This window comes from Carcharhinus amblyrhynchos, chromosome 2 (assembly GCF_965287045.1).
Source record: "Carcharhinus amblyrhynchos chromosome 2, sCarAmb.v2.hapA, whole genome shotgun sequence".
NCBI classification, from domain to species: domain Eukaryota; kingdom Metazoa; phylum Chordata; class Chondrichthyes; order Carcharhiniformes; family Carcharhinidae; genus Carcharhinus; species Carcharhinus amblyrhynchos.
Window position 1 is genome coordinate 12323612 of NC_137325.1, and position 14461 is coordinate 12338072.

At 44.3% G+C, this 14461-nt stretch overlaps 1 protein-coding gene across 1 annotated transcript in view; it reads left to right on the forward strand.

The window, feature by feature from the left end:
• The window catches only part of slc22a23b (solute carrier family 22 member 23b), an 88595-nt gene that overhangs the window by 58960 nt on the left and 15174 nt on the right, over positions 1–14461 (forward strand). Inside the window, exon 7 of the mRNA XM_080202200.1 lies at positions 4638–4864. Within this exon, the coding sequence (XP_080058326.1) occupies positions 4638–4864 (227 nt within the window). The remainder of the gene's footprint in view (positions 1–4637; positions 4865–14461) is intronic.

Consider the following 14461-nt stretch of genomic DNA (forward strand, 5'->3'; position numbering starts at 1 on the left):
TGAGGAGCAGAAATCCTGACTTTCTCTCTCGCACGCATGCACACAGACCCAAGGGTCAAAGACCATGCTTCTCATGGTCCCCAAGGGGGAATCTCAAAAAGATTTATAAAATTCTAAGAGGACTAAACAGGGTAGATACAGGGAGGATATTTCCAATGATGGGAGAGTCCAGAACCAGGGTTCACAATCTGAAGATTCAAGGTAGACCATTTAGGACAAATGAGGAGACATTTCTTCACCCAAAGAGCGATGAGCCTGTGAAATTCATTACTACAGGAAGTAGTTGATGCCAAAACATTGAACGTATTCAAGAGGCAGCTGAATATAGCACTTGGGGCGAATGGGTTCAAAGGTTATGGGGGGAAAAGCTGGATTAGGCTATTGATTTGGATGGTCAGCCATGATTGCAATGAATTTTGGAGCAGACTTGAAGGGCCAAATGGCTGCCTCCTGCTTCTATCCTCTTTTGGTTCTAAACCTAGGATTTTCATGGTCTTTATGGCCCATCTCCTCATTCATATGGTCCATTTAAGCCATTGTAGGATCCATGCTGTTCTTGAGATTTATGTGCTTGGATGTAGGAGTATGAATGAGGCTGAAGATGAGGGTGAGAATGGGAGGGAACGTTAGGGGTGAGCCTAATGAGTCAGGGCTTACTTGCTGATCCGACCGTCAAAGGCCGAGATGGGGCTATTTTGCTATTGGGAAAAGTGAAAGTGGAGGAAATGTTATGGTTGATGGTGGGAAGGTATCTAATGCAAGTAATTGTGAGTGTGTGGTTTGTCCCAGATATTCTAGAAAACACCAATGGATAGAGATGGAGATGGAGGGGCAGGGAGAAAGAAATTGGCCAGATAAAAGTGATGAACGGATGAAAATTGAGTGCCAAAACACAAGAATCTTGAAGGCCTGTTTGAAAACAGGAGGCCACGTAAATCACCAATATAACAGAGGCAATCTGTAACGACTGGGTCCAAGTAGGATTCAGACATTTGGTTGAGACGTTTGCCTGATTATTATCTGTAAAAAGTGTGAACGTGTAAAGAATGCATTTAAAATTTATCAACAGATAACAAAAGAAAGGTTCTCTAAGTTGATGCTCTATGCCTCTTATAAAAATTATGACACCAGGTCAACCCCGATTACCTTTGTTAACACTTCTTTTGAGTTTGATTCTATTATAAGCATCTTCCTATTTAAATGTATGCACTGATGTCTTGAGCATCTATGAGCATGCATGAGTAATGTGGGCGCTTGTGGGTCTGGTCTTACCACGAGAGACCCGCGTAACTCACTGCCAACAGTTCTGAGTCCATGCTGTACTGTATTTAGATATCTTTGTAAAGATTGAATATCACAACACATCCCGTTACCTTTTTTTGTGGACAAGTTACCACAGATCCCTTTTGCATGACCTCATTGTCTGCACCCAGAAGCTCAAAGAGAAAAGTCAATGGATGTCATCTGGGTCGGCACAGTGGTTAGCACTGCTGCCTCACAGTGCCAGGGACCTGGGTTCGATTCCCAGCTTGGGTCATTGTCTGTGTGGAGTTTGCATGTTCTCCCTATGTCTGCGTGGGTTTCCTCTGGATGCTCCAGTTTCCATCCACAGCCCAAAGATGTGCAGGTTAGGTTAATTGGCCATGGGAAATTGCCACTTGGTGTTAGGGGGACAAGCAGGCTAAATACACGGGGTGGCAGAGATGGGGGCTGGATGGAATTGTGGCCAGTGCAGGTTTGATGGGCCAAGTGGCTGCCTTCTGCACTGTAGGGATTCTATGGAATCAGCCATCTATATGGACTTTCACATTCTGAAAGCATCTTGTACATTTAAGAAAGAAAGCCAGCAGAATTTGGGGCAGCACAGTGTTTAGCACTGATGCTTCACAGCTCCAGGGACCTGGGTTCGATTCCTGGCTCAAGTCACTGTCTGTGTGGAGTCTGCACATTCTCCTCGTGTCTGCGTGGGTTTCCTCCGGGTACTCTGGTTTCTCCCACAGTCCAAAGATGTGTGGGTTAGATTGATTGATTGGCCATGCTAAGAAATTGCCCCTTAGTGTCCAGGGTAGCAGAGGTTAGAGGGATTAGTGGGTAAAATATGTAGGGATATGAGGGTAGGGCCTGGATGGGATTGTGTTCGGTGCAGACTCAATGGGCTGAAGGGCCTCTTTCTGCACTGTAGGGTTCTATGTCATCGCTAGCCCTCTCATCTGGATAGTGTTTGACAGTAATTGCTGCTTAAAGCTTGTAATGTGACATCAGGCCCCATACCCTTGAAAGGAATAATTACAAATCATCTTTCACATACTAGAGGCTTTTGATGAATCAGCTTGACTAAGCTATAAAAGCCTGACACACGAGCAGAGCTGAATCACCCAGCAGAGCGATACTTAAAGCAGCCTTTGACTAAGAATTGCAGCTACTGCGGATGAGTTCAATTCACTGATGGTATCAGAACTAATCCCAGCCGCGCTGAAAAGGCTTGGGGATTCAGGTGGTGATTATAACTGCGCTGAGATTCGCTCTTTAATATTGGATGTCCTTTTGAAGTCATTAATTAGATAGCAGGCTGATAATTCACTCACCAGTATTGAGCAATTTTCTTGATGCATACAATGGGATCAAATGGCCTTTTAACTTCTCGTTCCAGCTGCAATATAATTTTCTAATTTTACCTCGCTGTGAGTAATGCCGTGATAATACTTGCAGTTGCCGCAATAGCTTCCCTTGATTAATTGTTGGACTGGTTTTAGAATTAATTTTCCTCTATTGGTTAGTTTAAAGAATAATAGATTATAAAGAGCGGGTAAAAGGCTGTGATTTAATTTGGGGAGATCTGAGGTCATTGAGATATCACATGAGCCTTACACTTGTGGTTTAAGACTGGGACAGAAATAGATGCACGTGTTGCAACTGGGGGAGGCAAGAGTGGAGGAAGAGGCACAATAAATGGTAGGAAGATAGCGGACTCGAGTCATTGAGTGTGGGCTTGTGCTGGGTATTTTGAGGCAACCACTGGGGAGATGGCAATAGGGTGTGTGCACTATGGGGCTGGGGATAGGGGGAAGTGGAAATTGGCCACGTGAATGTGATGAGCCAGATGGAAATGGAAAGCAAAAGGTCCGTTTGGAAACTGGAAGCAAAATAAATCATTGGCGTAATAGAGGAAATCGGCAAAGAATGGGCCCAAGTAAGGTGCCAACGAGGTCAAAGTGTTCACCTCAGTAATAAATGCGTAAAACTATATGGGTCCAATTTTAACCTCACCCCACCTCTGGGTCAATAGAGAGTGAAATTAGGCAGGGTTTTAAATATTCATCAATCCAAACCTGGTAGGATTAAAAGACTGCCCCACTGCCCCCCCCCCAAAATTTAGCCTAGTCTTAAAAGTAAAAGCAATACAATCTCAAAATGGAAGGCTAAAGACTGGGAGTGCTGTCATGAGGAATGTAATAGAAGCAGAAATAAACCATTCAGCCCATTTAGTCTGCATTGCCATTCAATAAGATTGTGGCTGATCTCTACTTCAAAGCACCTTCCCCACCCTATTCCAATACTCCATAATATCTCAAAATTCACCTCCTGTGTGGGACCAACTCAGTGAGCATCCAAAGCTCCTTGTAGTTAAAAAGAACTCTGAAAATTCACAACTCGTGAGAAAAGAACTTTCTCCTCATCTGTCAATTCTGTGGGGCAGTAGTCTTGCCCTTGGCCAATTAATGCCCCACAGGCCATAAAATGGCCACCGGGCAGTCTGTATCAAAAGGATATGTTTGCCAATTCTTTTGAAGTGTAGGATTCCGCCATATGAAAAATCTTACTCAATTTCATAAGATCAACTTTCATTCTTTTTAAATCTAGACATTATATACCCAGCCTACTCAATCTCTCCTCCTAGGACAATCCCCTCATCCCAGGAATTCTTGTAGTGAATCCTTATTTCTCTAAGGCAAAAGTATCATTCGTTGGGTAAGCAAACCAGCTCAGTTGTACACAGTGCACTGGGAGATTTGTGCACCTGTGCAATGGCGCACCTAGAACTCAGCAGCCAGCTTTCTGGCATGAATAGGCTCCACCCACCCCCCCCCTACTGGCAAAAATCACATTTTGCCTTTTTTGAGCCTAGAAGCTTACCCAAAGAATGGAGCGATTTCTCTTCCGTTTTCACGCTCGCTTGTCTCTGAGAATTTTTTGATAAGATTGCATTCCCCCACCAAGTCTTTTCCTTCTGTGTAAAACCCACAACCCCTAACTAACATAGTTAGGACATTACAATCTGCCATGTATCTGCCTACTCCATCAACATGCCTATGTACTTCTGAGGTTCTGGGTTGGATTGTACAGCCTGGGATAACTCTCTCTCTCTCTCTCTCACACACACACACACACACACACACACACACACACACACACACACACACACACACACACACAATCCATCCCCCCCCACCCCCTGACAAGTGGCCATTGTTATGTCTACACATGGAGGGAAATGGAAGCCACTTGCATTATTCTTGTCAATGTGGGCTTCCGATATCCATTTGAAAGAGCATTGAGTTCTAATTGCCACCCAGACTGATCTCAAACATTGGCAATTTGTACATGTCTGACTCGCCTCTCTACATCTGTTTTTGCAGCCTTACAGGATTTGGGATCCACAACTGTTTTGCAAAGAGCCTGATGGATGGCAATGTGAACACTCTGAGCAATTTTTACATCCGCTACTATCTCATGGAAGCGATCGGCATTCTCTCCTGTGCAGTCATGTGTGTTCTTGTCAAACTGATGGGGCGAAGAGGCACACTGCTGCTCTTCACCATCCTTACTGCATTGGCTTCTCTCCTTCAGTTGGGCCTCATAAGCTGTAAGTTCTGGCTTTGCTTGTTCTCCCACAAGCCCTGACTTTCTCTCGTTTGTGTTGGTGAGGTGGAGGGGATGATATTCAAAGTTGTATTCTACCCAGAAGCAACATGCCTTCAAACGCTTTATAACAGTGGACAGATTCACTGGAGAATCTTCAATGTGTGGGAAGGATAGGGTGATGTATAACATTTTACTAAGTGCAACCCCCCAGATGAGCAATCTTTCTGAACTATATCTCAGAAAATAAACTCAAAAGACCACAATTTGCTCTAACAGATTGTACAATGCCATCTGCGTTAAGGTAAGAAATTGTACTACTTTGTGTGTGGGGCAGATTGCTGAAGGTGAGAGTTGATGGGGGAATAGCGAGGGTAACAGGCTATCTGGGACCTGAGTGAACAGGGCAACCAACTATCCGCTATACCCAATCAGATTGACAGTGTGAAATTAACCACAGAAGGATTGAGAAGGAAGTGTACATTAGAGTGGGTGAATTATATGTCAAATTGCATACATAAAGGTAAACGGAGGGAAATAAAGGTTGCATTAAGAGGAAAAAAGAACTTTTAAAAGAAGTTAAACATTTTAACTTCTCCATCAACAATTCAAACCTGAAGGAATGAGACTCCACACTTGTAATAATTAACACTTTTTACATTATTAAAGGAACAATTAGACTTGATTTTAACTTTCCGTGGTGTACGTTTTCTTTGCGTATACCACAAATGCAGGAAATGCGTGTCATTCACTACATACGAGTGGTGAGTCAGACAGTGAGAACCTTTTTAGCAAAGTTAACAACAGTGATGCACCTCTGTCAGCAATTTTTGGATATTTGATTTCGTGTCCTGTCTGACCCCTGTGAACTCCAACAGCCTCGCTGCCCTTTTCACAAATGGTTGTTCCCAAGTATTAACAGTAATGAGCAGGATTCACATTGCACAGGGCCCTTGCTTCATTTGCAAATTATGTCCGTGTGTTTCCTTTGTCCCACGGATTAAAATGTTTTACTTTTGGCTGGGTAATAGCATTACACACAACTCTATAAAGATCGTGCAGCCTTTACACTATACCGATTTTAAGTATTTCTTAGCAGCCTTGGTTCCACTTTGTTGAAAATGAATAAATTGCCAGACCCAGATGATTTGAAACAGAGTCCGCTGAGAGAAGCGAGGGAGGAAATAGCAGAAGAAGCGACTGTCGTTTTCCAATCCTCTCCGGTTGGAGGACTGTCACTGTTGGGCCGTTGTTTAGAAAGGGAGGAGGGGGTAAACTGAGTAATCACAACCGGGACAGTAGGCAAATGATTAGGAAGAACTTTTGCGGGATGCTACAAATCGCCACTTCGAAAGAGATGGATTAATTGAACAGTCAGCATGAGTTTAAGTCAAGGTTATGTCTGGCCAACTTGATTGAATCTTTTAAGGAAGTTCAATAAGTGAGGCTCAGTTGTTGGAGTCTACAGTGATTTTTAACAAGGCTTTTAGCCAGGTCGCACATGGCAGATTGGTCAGCAGGTTAGCCCATGGGATCCAAGACGATCACCAGGATTAATCCAAAATCAGCTCAGAAGCAGGGATTTAAGTGTCATGGTGGATGGGTGTTTTGTGCTGGTCCCAATAGGGCTTTCTAGGCTCAGTGAATCATAGATTCCCACAGTGCAGAAGGAGGCCATTCAGCCTATCGAGTCTACACCAACCACAATCCCATGGGGCCCTATCCCCATAACCTCGCGTATTTACCCTAGCTAGTCCCCCTGACACTAAGGGGCAATTTAGCATGGTCAGTCCACCTAACCCGTATATCTTTGGACTGTGTGGGGGGGGCAAAAACAGGAGGAAACTCGAGCAGACACGGGGAGAATGTGCAAACTCCAGACAGTGACCCAAGCCAAGAATGGAACCCGGGTCCCTGGTGCTGTGAAGCAGCAGTGCTAACCACTGTGTTGCCCAGTGTTGGGAGCCTTGCTTTTTATGGTACGTTAAGTGAGACAGACTTCAATGAAGGGAGCGTGATTGAGAACTTTACAGATGGTCCAAAAATTGGAGGTTCTGCTAAAGAAGCTGCAGACTGCAGGAAGCTATCAGTAGACTGGGCAAGTGGGCAGAAAAATAGCACATGGAGTTCATTCTAGAGAAGTGTCTTAGAATTGTAGAATCCCTATAGTGCAGTCATTTGGCCCATCAAGCCTGCACCAACCAGAATCCCTTATCCCCTTAAACCCCACGTATTTACCCTAGCAAGTACCCCTGACACTAGAGTAATTTAGATAGCCAGTCTACCTAATTTGCACATCTTTGGAGTGTGGGAGAAACCCGGAGGAAACCCACACGGATACGGAGAATGTGCAGACTCTACCCACAGTTGCCCAAGGTTGGAATTGAACCCAGGTCACTGGCGCTGTAAGACAGCAGTGTTAACCATCAAGTGAGCTATTGTACTTAGGGAGGACAAATAAAGCAAAGGAATGTGTCATAAACAATCGGATTCTGAGAAATATTGGGGAGTGACAACTTAAGGAATACTGAGTCACAGATATTAATTTGCTGGAATAGTGAAGCGTTGATGTGAAAGATGTCTGAAAGTCATCCTATGCCATAACTTGCAATTAGACAGGTCTATTGAATAGGTTGTTATGTGGTGAGTTTCATTGAGATTGCTTGGAAATTGCTTTTGACTTGTGGCCAGAAGGGAGATATAATTTTTGTTTGTTTATCGAGCTTTGGTTGACGTGGCAACACTGCAAGAATTTGCAGGAAGTGTTGTAACACAAGTTAATTGTTTTATATTCAAGTGCTAATACATGAATAATTTTATGTACACGTTCACATGCACACTAGCACAATTAATACTGTGTAAACACACACTTGAATCCACATTCTTGTGCACACGTATCCACACATACATGAATAATCTTGTGTTTGCAGACACACTATAAGGAACAGCATTTCCATTTTAAGTAAGTTAGCAAACTTTGTTATGGATCGTGAAGAGTGCAATTCACCAAAGATCCTTAGACAGCACCTTCCAAACACAAGACCCCATCCATCTCAATGGGCAAGGGCAGCAGATACATGGGAACTCCACCTCCTGCAAGTTCCCCTCCAACCCGCTCACCAACCTGACTTGGAAACATGTCACCGTTCCTTCGGAGTCACTGAATCAAAAATCCCGGAATTCCCTCCCCAACAACATTGTGGGTCAAGCCACAGCACGTGGACTGCAGTGATTCAAAAGGGCAGCTCACCACCAGCTTCTCAAGGGCAACTAGGGATGGGCAATAAATGCTGGCCTAGCCAGCAACGCCCATGTCCCACAAATGAATAACAATTAGGCTAAATGATTATGAAAAGTGACATAAAGCTCATCTCCCTCTTAATCAGAATATTTTTTCCAGCATTTAAGACTCTGAACCTTTCAACAGTTAATAGTTTTGTATATCAGCAGCTTAAAGAGCCACCATCATACCTATGTAAGGTTAATAGGTTGCTTTTGATGCAATAATACAACCTGTTTTTAAATCAGAGTCACCTTTGTCATTAAATTCCTGTTTCTCTGTTATTTGTGTTGCTTAAGAGTACCAGAAGTGACTTGAACTATTTGGAGTAGATTGTGTTGTATAAGTATTGATGCTAGTAAGTTGTATTTGTATTCTTAAGATATCCTCATACCTTTCCACTATTTCAGGGTGGCACGGTGGTTAGCACTGCTACTTCACAGTGCCAGGGAGCCAGGTTCAATTCAGGCCTTGGGCGAGTGTGTGGAATTTGCACATTCTACCTGTGCCTGTATGGGTTTCCTCTGGGTGCTCCGGTTTCCTCCCACATTCCAAAAGATGTGTGGGTTAGATGGATTGGCCATGTTAAATTGGTCAATAATTTCCCAAGATGTGTAGGCTAAATGGATTAGCTATGGGATAGTTTGGGGTGGTGGGCCTGGGTGAAATACACTTAGTCAGTGTAGATTCAATAGGCTGAATGGCCTCCTTCTGTACTGTAGGGATTCTATGATTTCCCTCATTCTGCTGAAGCTGTTGCCCTCGTGTAGTTCCATGTGAAACCATCACTCTTCAGCATCTTGTCAATGGATCTTGTGTGTGGACCTCAATAGGAAGTGTCGATCGAGAATTTGACTGGGCACCAAAAATGAGCCCAATCCTATCTGTCCCAAATATGCCCACAGACGTCAGATTGAAGCCTCACTTGACAGATACTGGCCTTTTGTCCACCCCTACCTCAGCTGAAGAATAAAGAAAATTACAGCAGAAGAACAGGTTCTTTGGCCCCCCAAGCCTACACTGACCATCTGCCCAAAGTGGAGGTCATTGCCCTTCACACCACCAAAAGAAATGAGCTACTTCATCGCAATCTAGTTGTCTTTGTTTATGTGGCCTACTTCAACAAGGGAGAAAATCAGGAAAATGTACATCAGAGAGAGAGAGAGAGAGAGATGGGATGCAAGTCTCGAGTGATAGTGAGAATCTTGTAGAACCCCAATGTCTGTCTAATATGCAACAATTACTGTGGCTAAAACCATTTCTCTTTGGCTCAAATCCACAAAAGGATATTCCAGAATTTCCATACGTTTCCTCGTTGCCCAGTTTGCTGCCGACTCAGTTTGGGCGCCAGATAAAAACATTTTATTGGAGAGTTAGCCTGCAAGCTAACACCTCAACCAGGGTCACAGTCAGAACAGGGGTCTAGATTTGCTAATATTTCTTGTGCATCCGCTGATCAAATTGAACTGAGTAAGTGCCCCAGCTCCTGAGGGATCAGTAATTCTTTAATACCACATCCGCAATGAGCTGGCTCCTTGATTCCTCACACCATTAACTCCTCCAGCTGCTTCACTGCAGTGCCAATCTGTCTGATCCACCAGAAACCAACCCCTCATCCACTGACTCTGTCTACACTTCCCGTCGCCTTGGAGAAGCAGCCACCATAATTGTGCACCCTGGACGTTCTCTCTCCCACCTTCACCTATCGGGAAAAAGATATAAAAGTCTGAGGTCACGTACCAACTCATACAAGGACAGCTTCAGTCTCACAACATCAGGTTAAAGATTTATTTGGTAGCGCAAGCTTTCATAGAATAGAATCATAGAATCCCTACAGTACAGAAAGAGGCCATTCAGCCCGTTGAGACTGCACTGACCCCAATCCCACCCAGACCCTACCCCTATATCCCTACATATTTACCCACTAATCCCTCTAACCTCTGCATCTTGGGATACTAAGGACAATTTAGCATAGCCAATCAACCTGACCTCATCTTTGGGCATCTTTTTGGAGTGCTGCCCCTTTAAGGGGCCTACCCCAGTCCAATGCCAGCATCTCCACATAAGGACAGCTTCTTCCCCGCTGCCGCCAGACTTTTGAATGGACCTACCTCACATTAAGTTGATCTTTCTCTAACGCTAACTATGACTGTAACACTACATTCTGCACACTCCTTTCCTTCTCTATGAACGATATACCTTGTCTGTATAGTGCAAGAAACAATACTTTTCACTATGCTAATACCTGTGACAATAATAAATTAAAGAGACAGGGTCTGTGCTTCTGTAAGGGAGCCAGATTGGTAAAACTTGAGGAAGTGAAATCCAAACTGATAGGCTTGCTATTTAAAAATAGCTATGATATGCTCCAGCGGAGGGCAGGGTGTGAGCTTAGAAACTGATTTGTAAACATTTACAGGGAACTGTCTGAATTTTGTCCTCAGGTTTGAGTCACTGATTTTTGCCAGCCCTGCTCCAGCATTGTGCAGTGCGTAGGACAATCAAACTGGTTCAGGACTGATGGACTGAAGGGGTGGCACAGTGGTTAGCATTGCTGCCTCACAGCACCAGGGCCCAAGGTTCTATTCCCAGCTTAATCACTGTGCAGACTCCACATGCACATTCTCCCCATATCTGCGTGGGTTTCCTCCGGGTGCTCCAGTTTCTTCCCCAGTCTGAAAGATGTGCTGGGTTAGGTGCACTGGCCATGCAAAATTCTCCCCCGGTGCACCCAAACAGGTGCCAGTGTGGGATTTTCACAGTAGCTTCGCCTGCGGTGTTAGTGTCATAAGTAGGCTTACATGAATAAATAAACATTTTAAATCCATACTTATCATTCCTGTAAGCTTCCAAACCAGTTTAGCAATAAGCTAGAATCAACTGGCAGAGAATGCAGAGAGCCCAGCCCACCCCACCCCTTTAAAGCAGGGTTAGGGCTTCAATCAGCCCGAGGTCTTGACTTGAATCTCTGACCTAGTCACTGCCGGTGAGTGAAACCCGGGTTTGGAAGGTGCTGTCAGCAGAACTTTGGCAAATTGCTTGGGTGCAGCTAGTAGACAGTGCACATTGCTGCCTCTCTCAGTTGGTGGTGGAGGGAGTGATTATTTAAAACAGCGAATGGGCAGATTGCCAACATCCATTGTTCAGTTTTGTGTTTATGTATTGTTCTCCTTTTTGACTTGTGAGCTTCTTAAAATACATTGGCACAGTTGTTATATCATGTATGATGCAACGCTAGTTTGTGGAAGGGAGGGAAAACCTTTTGGCAATGACCGACGCATAACATCATCCATCAAAAGCTATGACACAATTATTGAAACCGGTTTTTCCTGTGACTTTGCCCTGAAACTTTCAGGCAGGTACGATTTGTATTTACAGAAGTGAGACTCTCTCCATAGCCAAATGACTTAACCATTGAGGTGGAGTTCATGACTTACAGCAGTGTCACCTGTGTGGGGACTAAACCTTCACTTATTGGCCAAACACATTCTCCCCAAGGGGGTTGGAATTGCAGGTATTGAGTATCAGAACCAAGCAAATGGAATTGGTTTATGAGGATGGATTGAGTAGACTGGGGATATATTCATTGGAATTCAGAAGAATGAGACAGCGATCTTATAAAAACATAAGATTAAGAAGGGAATAGGTAAGATGGAAGTTGTTTCCACTGGTAGGTGAAACTAGAACTAGGGGGTATGGCCTCAAAATAAGGGGGAGCAGGTTTCGGACTAGGTTGAGGAGGAACTTCATCCAAAAGATTGTGAATCTGTGGAATTCCCTACCCAGTGAAGCAGTTGAGGCTACTCGTTGAATGAGTTTAAGGCAAGAATAGGTAAATTTTTGAACAGTAAAGAAATTAAGGGTTATAGTGAGTAGGTGGTAAGTGGAGCCGAGTCCCCAAAAAGATACGCCATGATCTTATTGAATGGCGGAGGGGTCAGATGGTCTACTCCTGCTCCTAATAAGGAATTTGGCAGAACAAAATTCTTCCTTGTACAAAATTTCGAACCTTAGCAACAATCCAATAATCCCAACTGTGCTTGATGAGAAGAATCGGAGTTTGATTAACTCGCCTGTTCTGTCTCTACAGAAGCTGACTGACCTGCTGAGTGTTCTGTCTATTTCCTATTACTATTTCCAGCATCAATAATTGTCTTGTGTTTATAAATTATACTACTGGTTACAGTGAAGTTCTGCCAACCCCTTTTCGAGCATGTCCATTCGCTCAGTACTGGAGGAGGATTTGATATAAAGAGATCATCTCGCTAGTCCCAAAATGCACCCACTGCCTGTGTAGATTTCTTGAATCTTATCTCACAAAGACAGTATTGAAATGCTTAGTAATGTTCTTCCGGGGATAATCTCCAATAATCCAAAAGCCAATGTCTGAGTCTCTCCTCCTTGTACAGGTACTGCTGGCCTGATCTTGCTTCCAGTCATGTACATTAAGAAGTCTCTCAACACCAGGTTCAAGTCCAGCAGGTTTATTTGGTAGCATGAGCTTTCAGAACACTGCTCCTTCATCAGGTGAGTGGAGCAGCGCTCTGACAGCTTGTGATATCAGATAAACCTGTTGGACTTTAACCTGGTGTTGAGACTTCTTACTGTGCCCACCCCAGTCCAATGCCGGCATCTCTGCATCCAGTCATGTACTGAGGAGAAGCATTAATCAATCGCTGACTTTTTGGTCAAGAATGCTGAAGAGTCGTGCCTCTGTCAGGGGTCATAATTCTCTCCGGAACATGACACACAGGGGTCTGTGTCTGTTCAAGGCAACTTCTGTCCAATCAACTCCCTTATGTGTTCCATGGCTGCACATCCTGTCCTTTGCTGCTCCCACAGTCCTTAGCCTGATAAAGAGCTAGCCCTTTTAACCATCAGGCTTTGCTGGTGCCTTTATGATACCCCATCAGGTTACAGTCAGTTACCCAGTGTTGTGCTGAAGCATTGATACCAGCTTTGCTCCCTGGTCTGCACTGATCATGAGTGGGGTGGCAGTGCTCTGCTACAAGCTACGTTTAAATGTAAAGAGGTGCATTCTCCAAAATGGCCACAGCAACAGATCCAGAAAACCAACAACAATTAACCATGCACCAGTTAAGAGCACTCAAGTAGTCATCGTCATTCCTTCACTTGTTTTGGAGGATGTGTGTGAAAACGTTGAAGGCGCAAAATGGAATTTTTGTTGCCTTTCGTAGGCAAGTCTACCTCAATATTTTGAATTTTGACCCTTGTTTTGTTGCACTTGTACATTTTTTTTGTCTTGTGATTCGCCTCACAGCACAGTGGTTAGCACTGCTGCCTCACAGCACCAGGGACCCAGGTTCAATTCTGGCCTAGGGTGACTCTGTGAGGTTTGCATGGAGTTTGTATGTTTGACCCATGTCTGCATGGGTTTCCTCCAGGTTCTCCTGTTTCCTCTGAAGATGTGCAGGTTGGATTGATTGGCGATGCTAAATTTGCCTTTGGTGTCTCACAGTTAGGGGGATTAATGGGGTAAATATGTGGTGTTATGGGGTAGGCCTGGGTAAGAGTTGGTGCAGAGTCAATGGGCCAAATGGCCATCTCCTGTACTGTAGTGATTCTAAGTGGCACTCCTCCCTCTATCCCACACCTCCTCTTTAAAGGAATCCGGACACCACCTGCTGTGGTTGGGAATTTTGTGAGCGTGCCAGTCCAGGTACGCAGAGCCAGACTTGGACAGGGATGGCGCTGAGGTGGGGGAGGGCCAAGTCCTTGCTGAGATCCTGCTTGATCAGAGTCCCCAAAATGGTCAAATGCAGAAGCTTGGTATAAATGTCAGTGCTTAACTTGAATGCTCTGCAATGTAGGATTGGGCAGCCTCTGGTCACCTTAGCTGATTTGCCTTGAATCATTTTTGTTAAAGCCATTCTCATAGAATCCCTACAGTGCAGAAGGAGGCCATTCAGCCCATTGCATCTGCACTGACCACCATCCCACCTAGGCCTTATCCCCGTAACTCCATATATTTACCCTGCTAATCCCCCTGGCACAAGGGTCAATATAGCCTAGCCAATCAACCTAACTGGCACATCGTTGCAGTGTGGGCGGAAACTCATGGGGAGAACATGCAAACTCCACACAGTGACCTGAGGCTGGAATTGAACCCGGGTCCCTGGTGCTGTGAGCAGCAGTGCCAACCACCACGCCACCCATTTTCATATCTCCCAGGAAATTGGAGAATTGTGTGTGATTCTTTTAAGTGTCTGATTTTCTTTGTGATTTTTATTGCTGTATTATGCAAGAATCCTGGAAATCCAATGTTTTAATAATTGGAATTGTTAAATTATTTGGCATTTG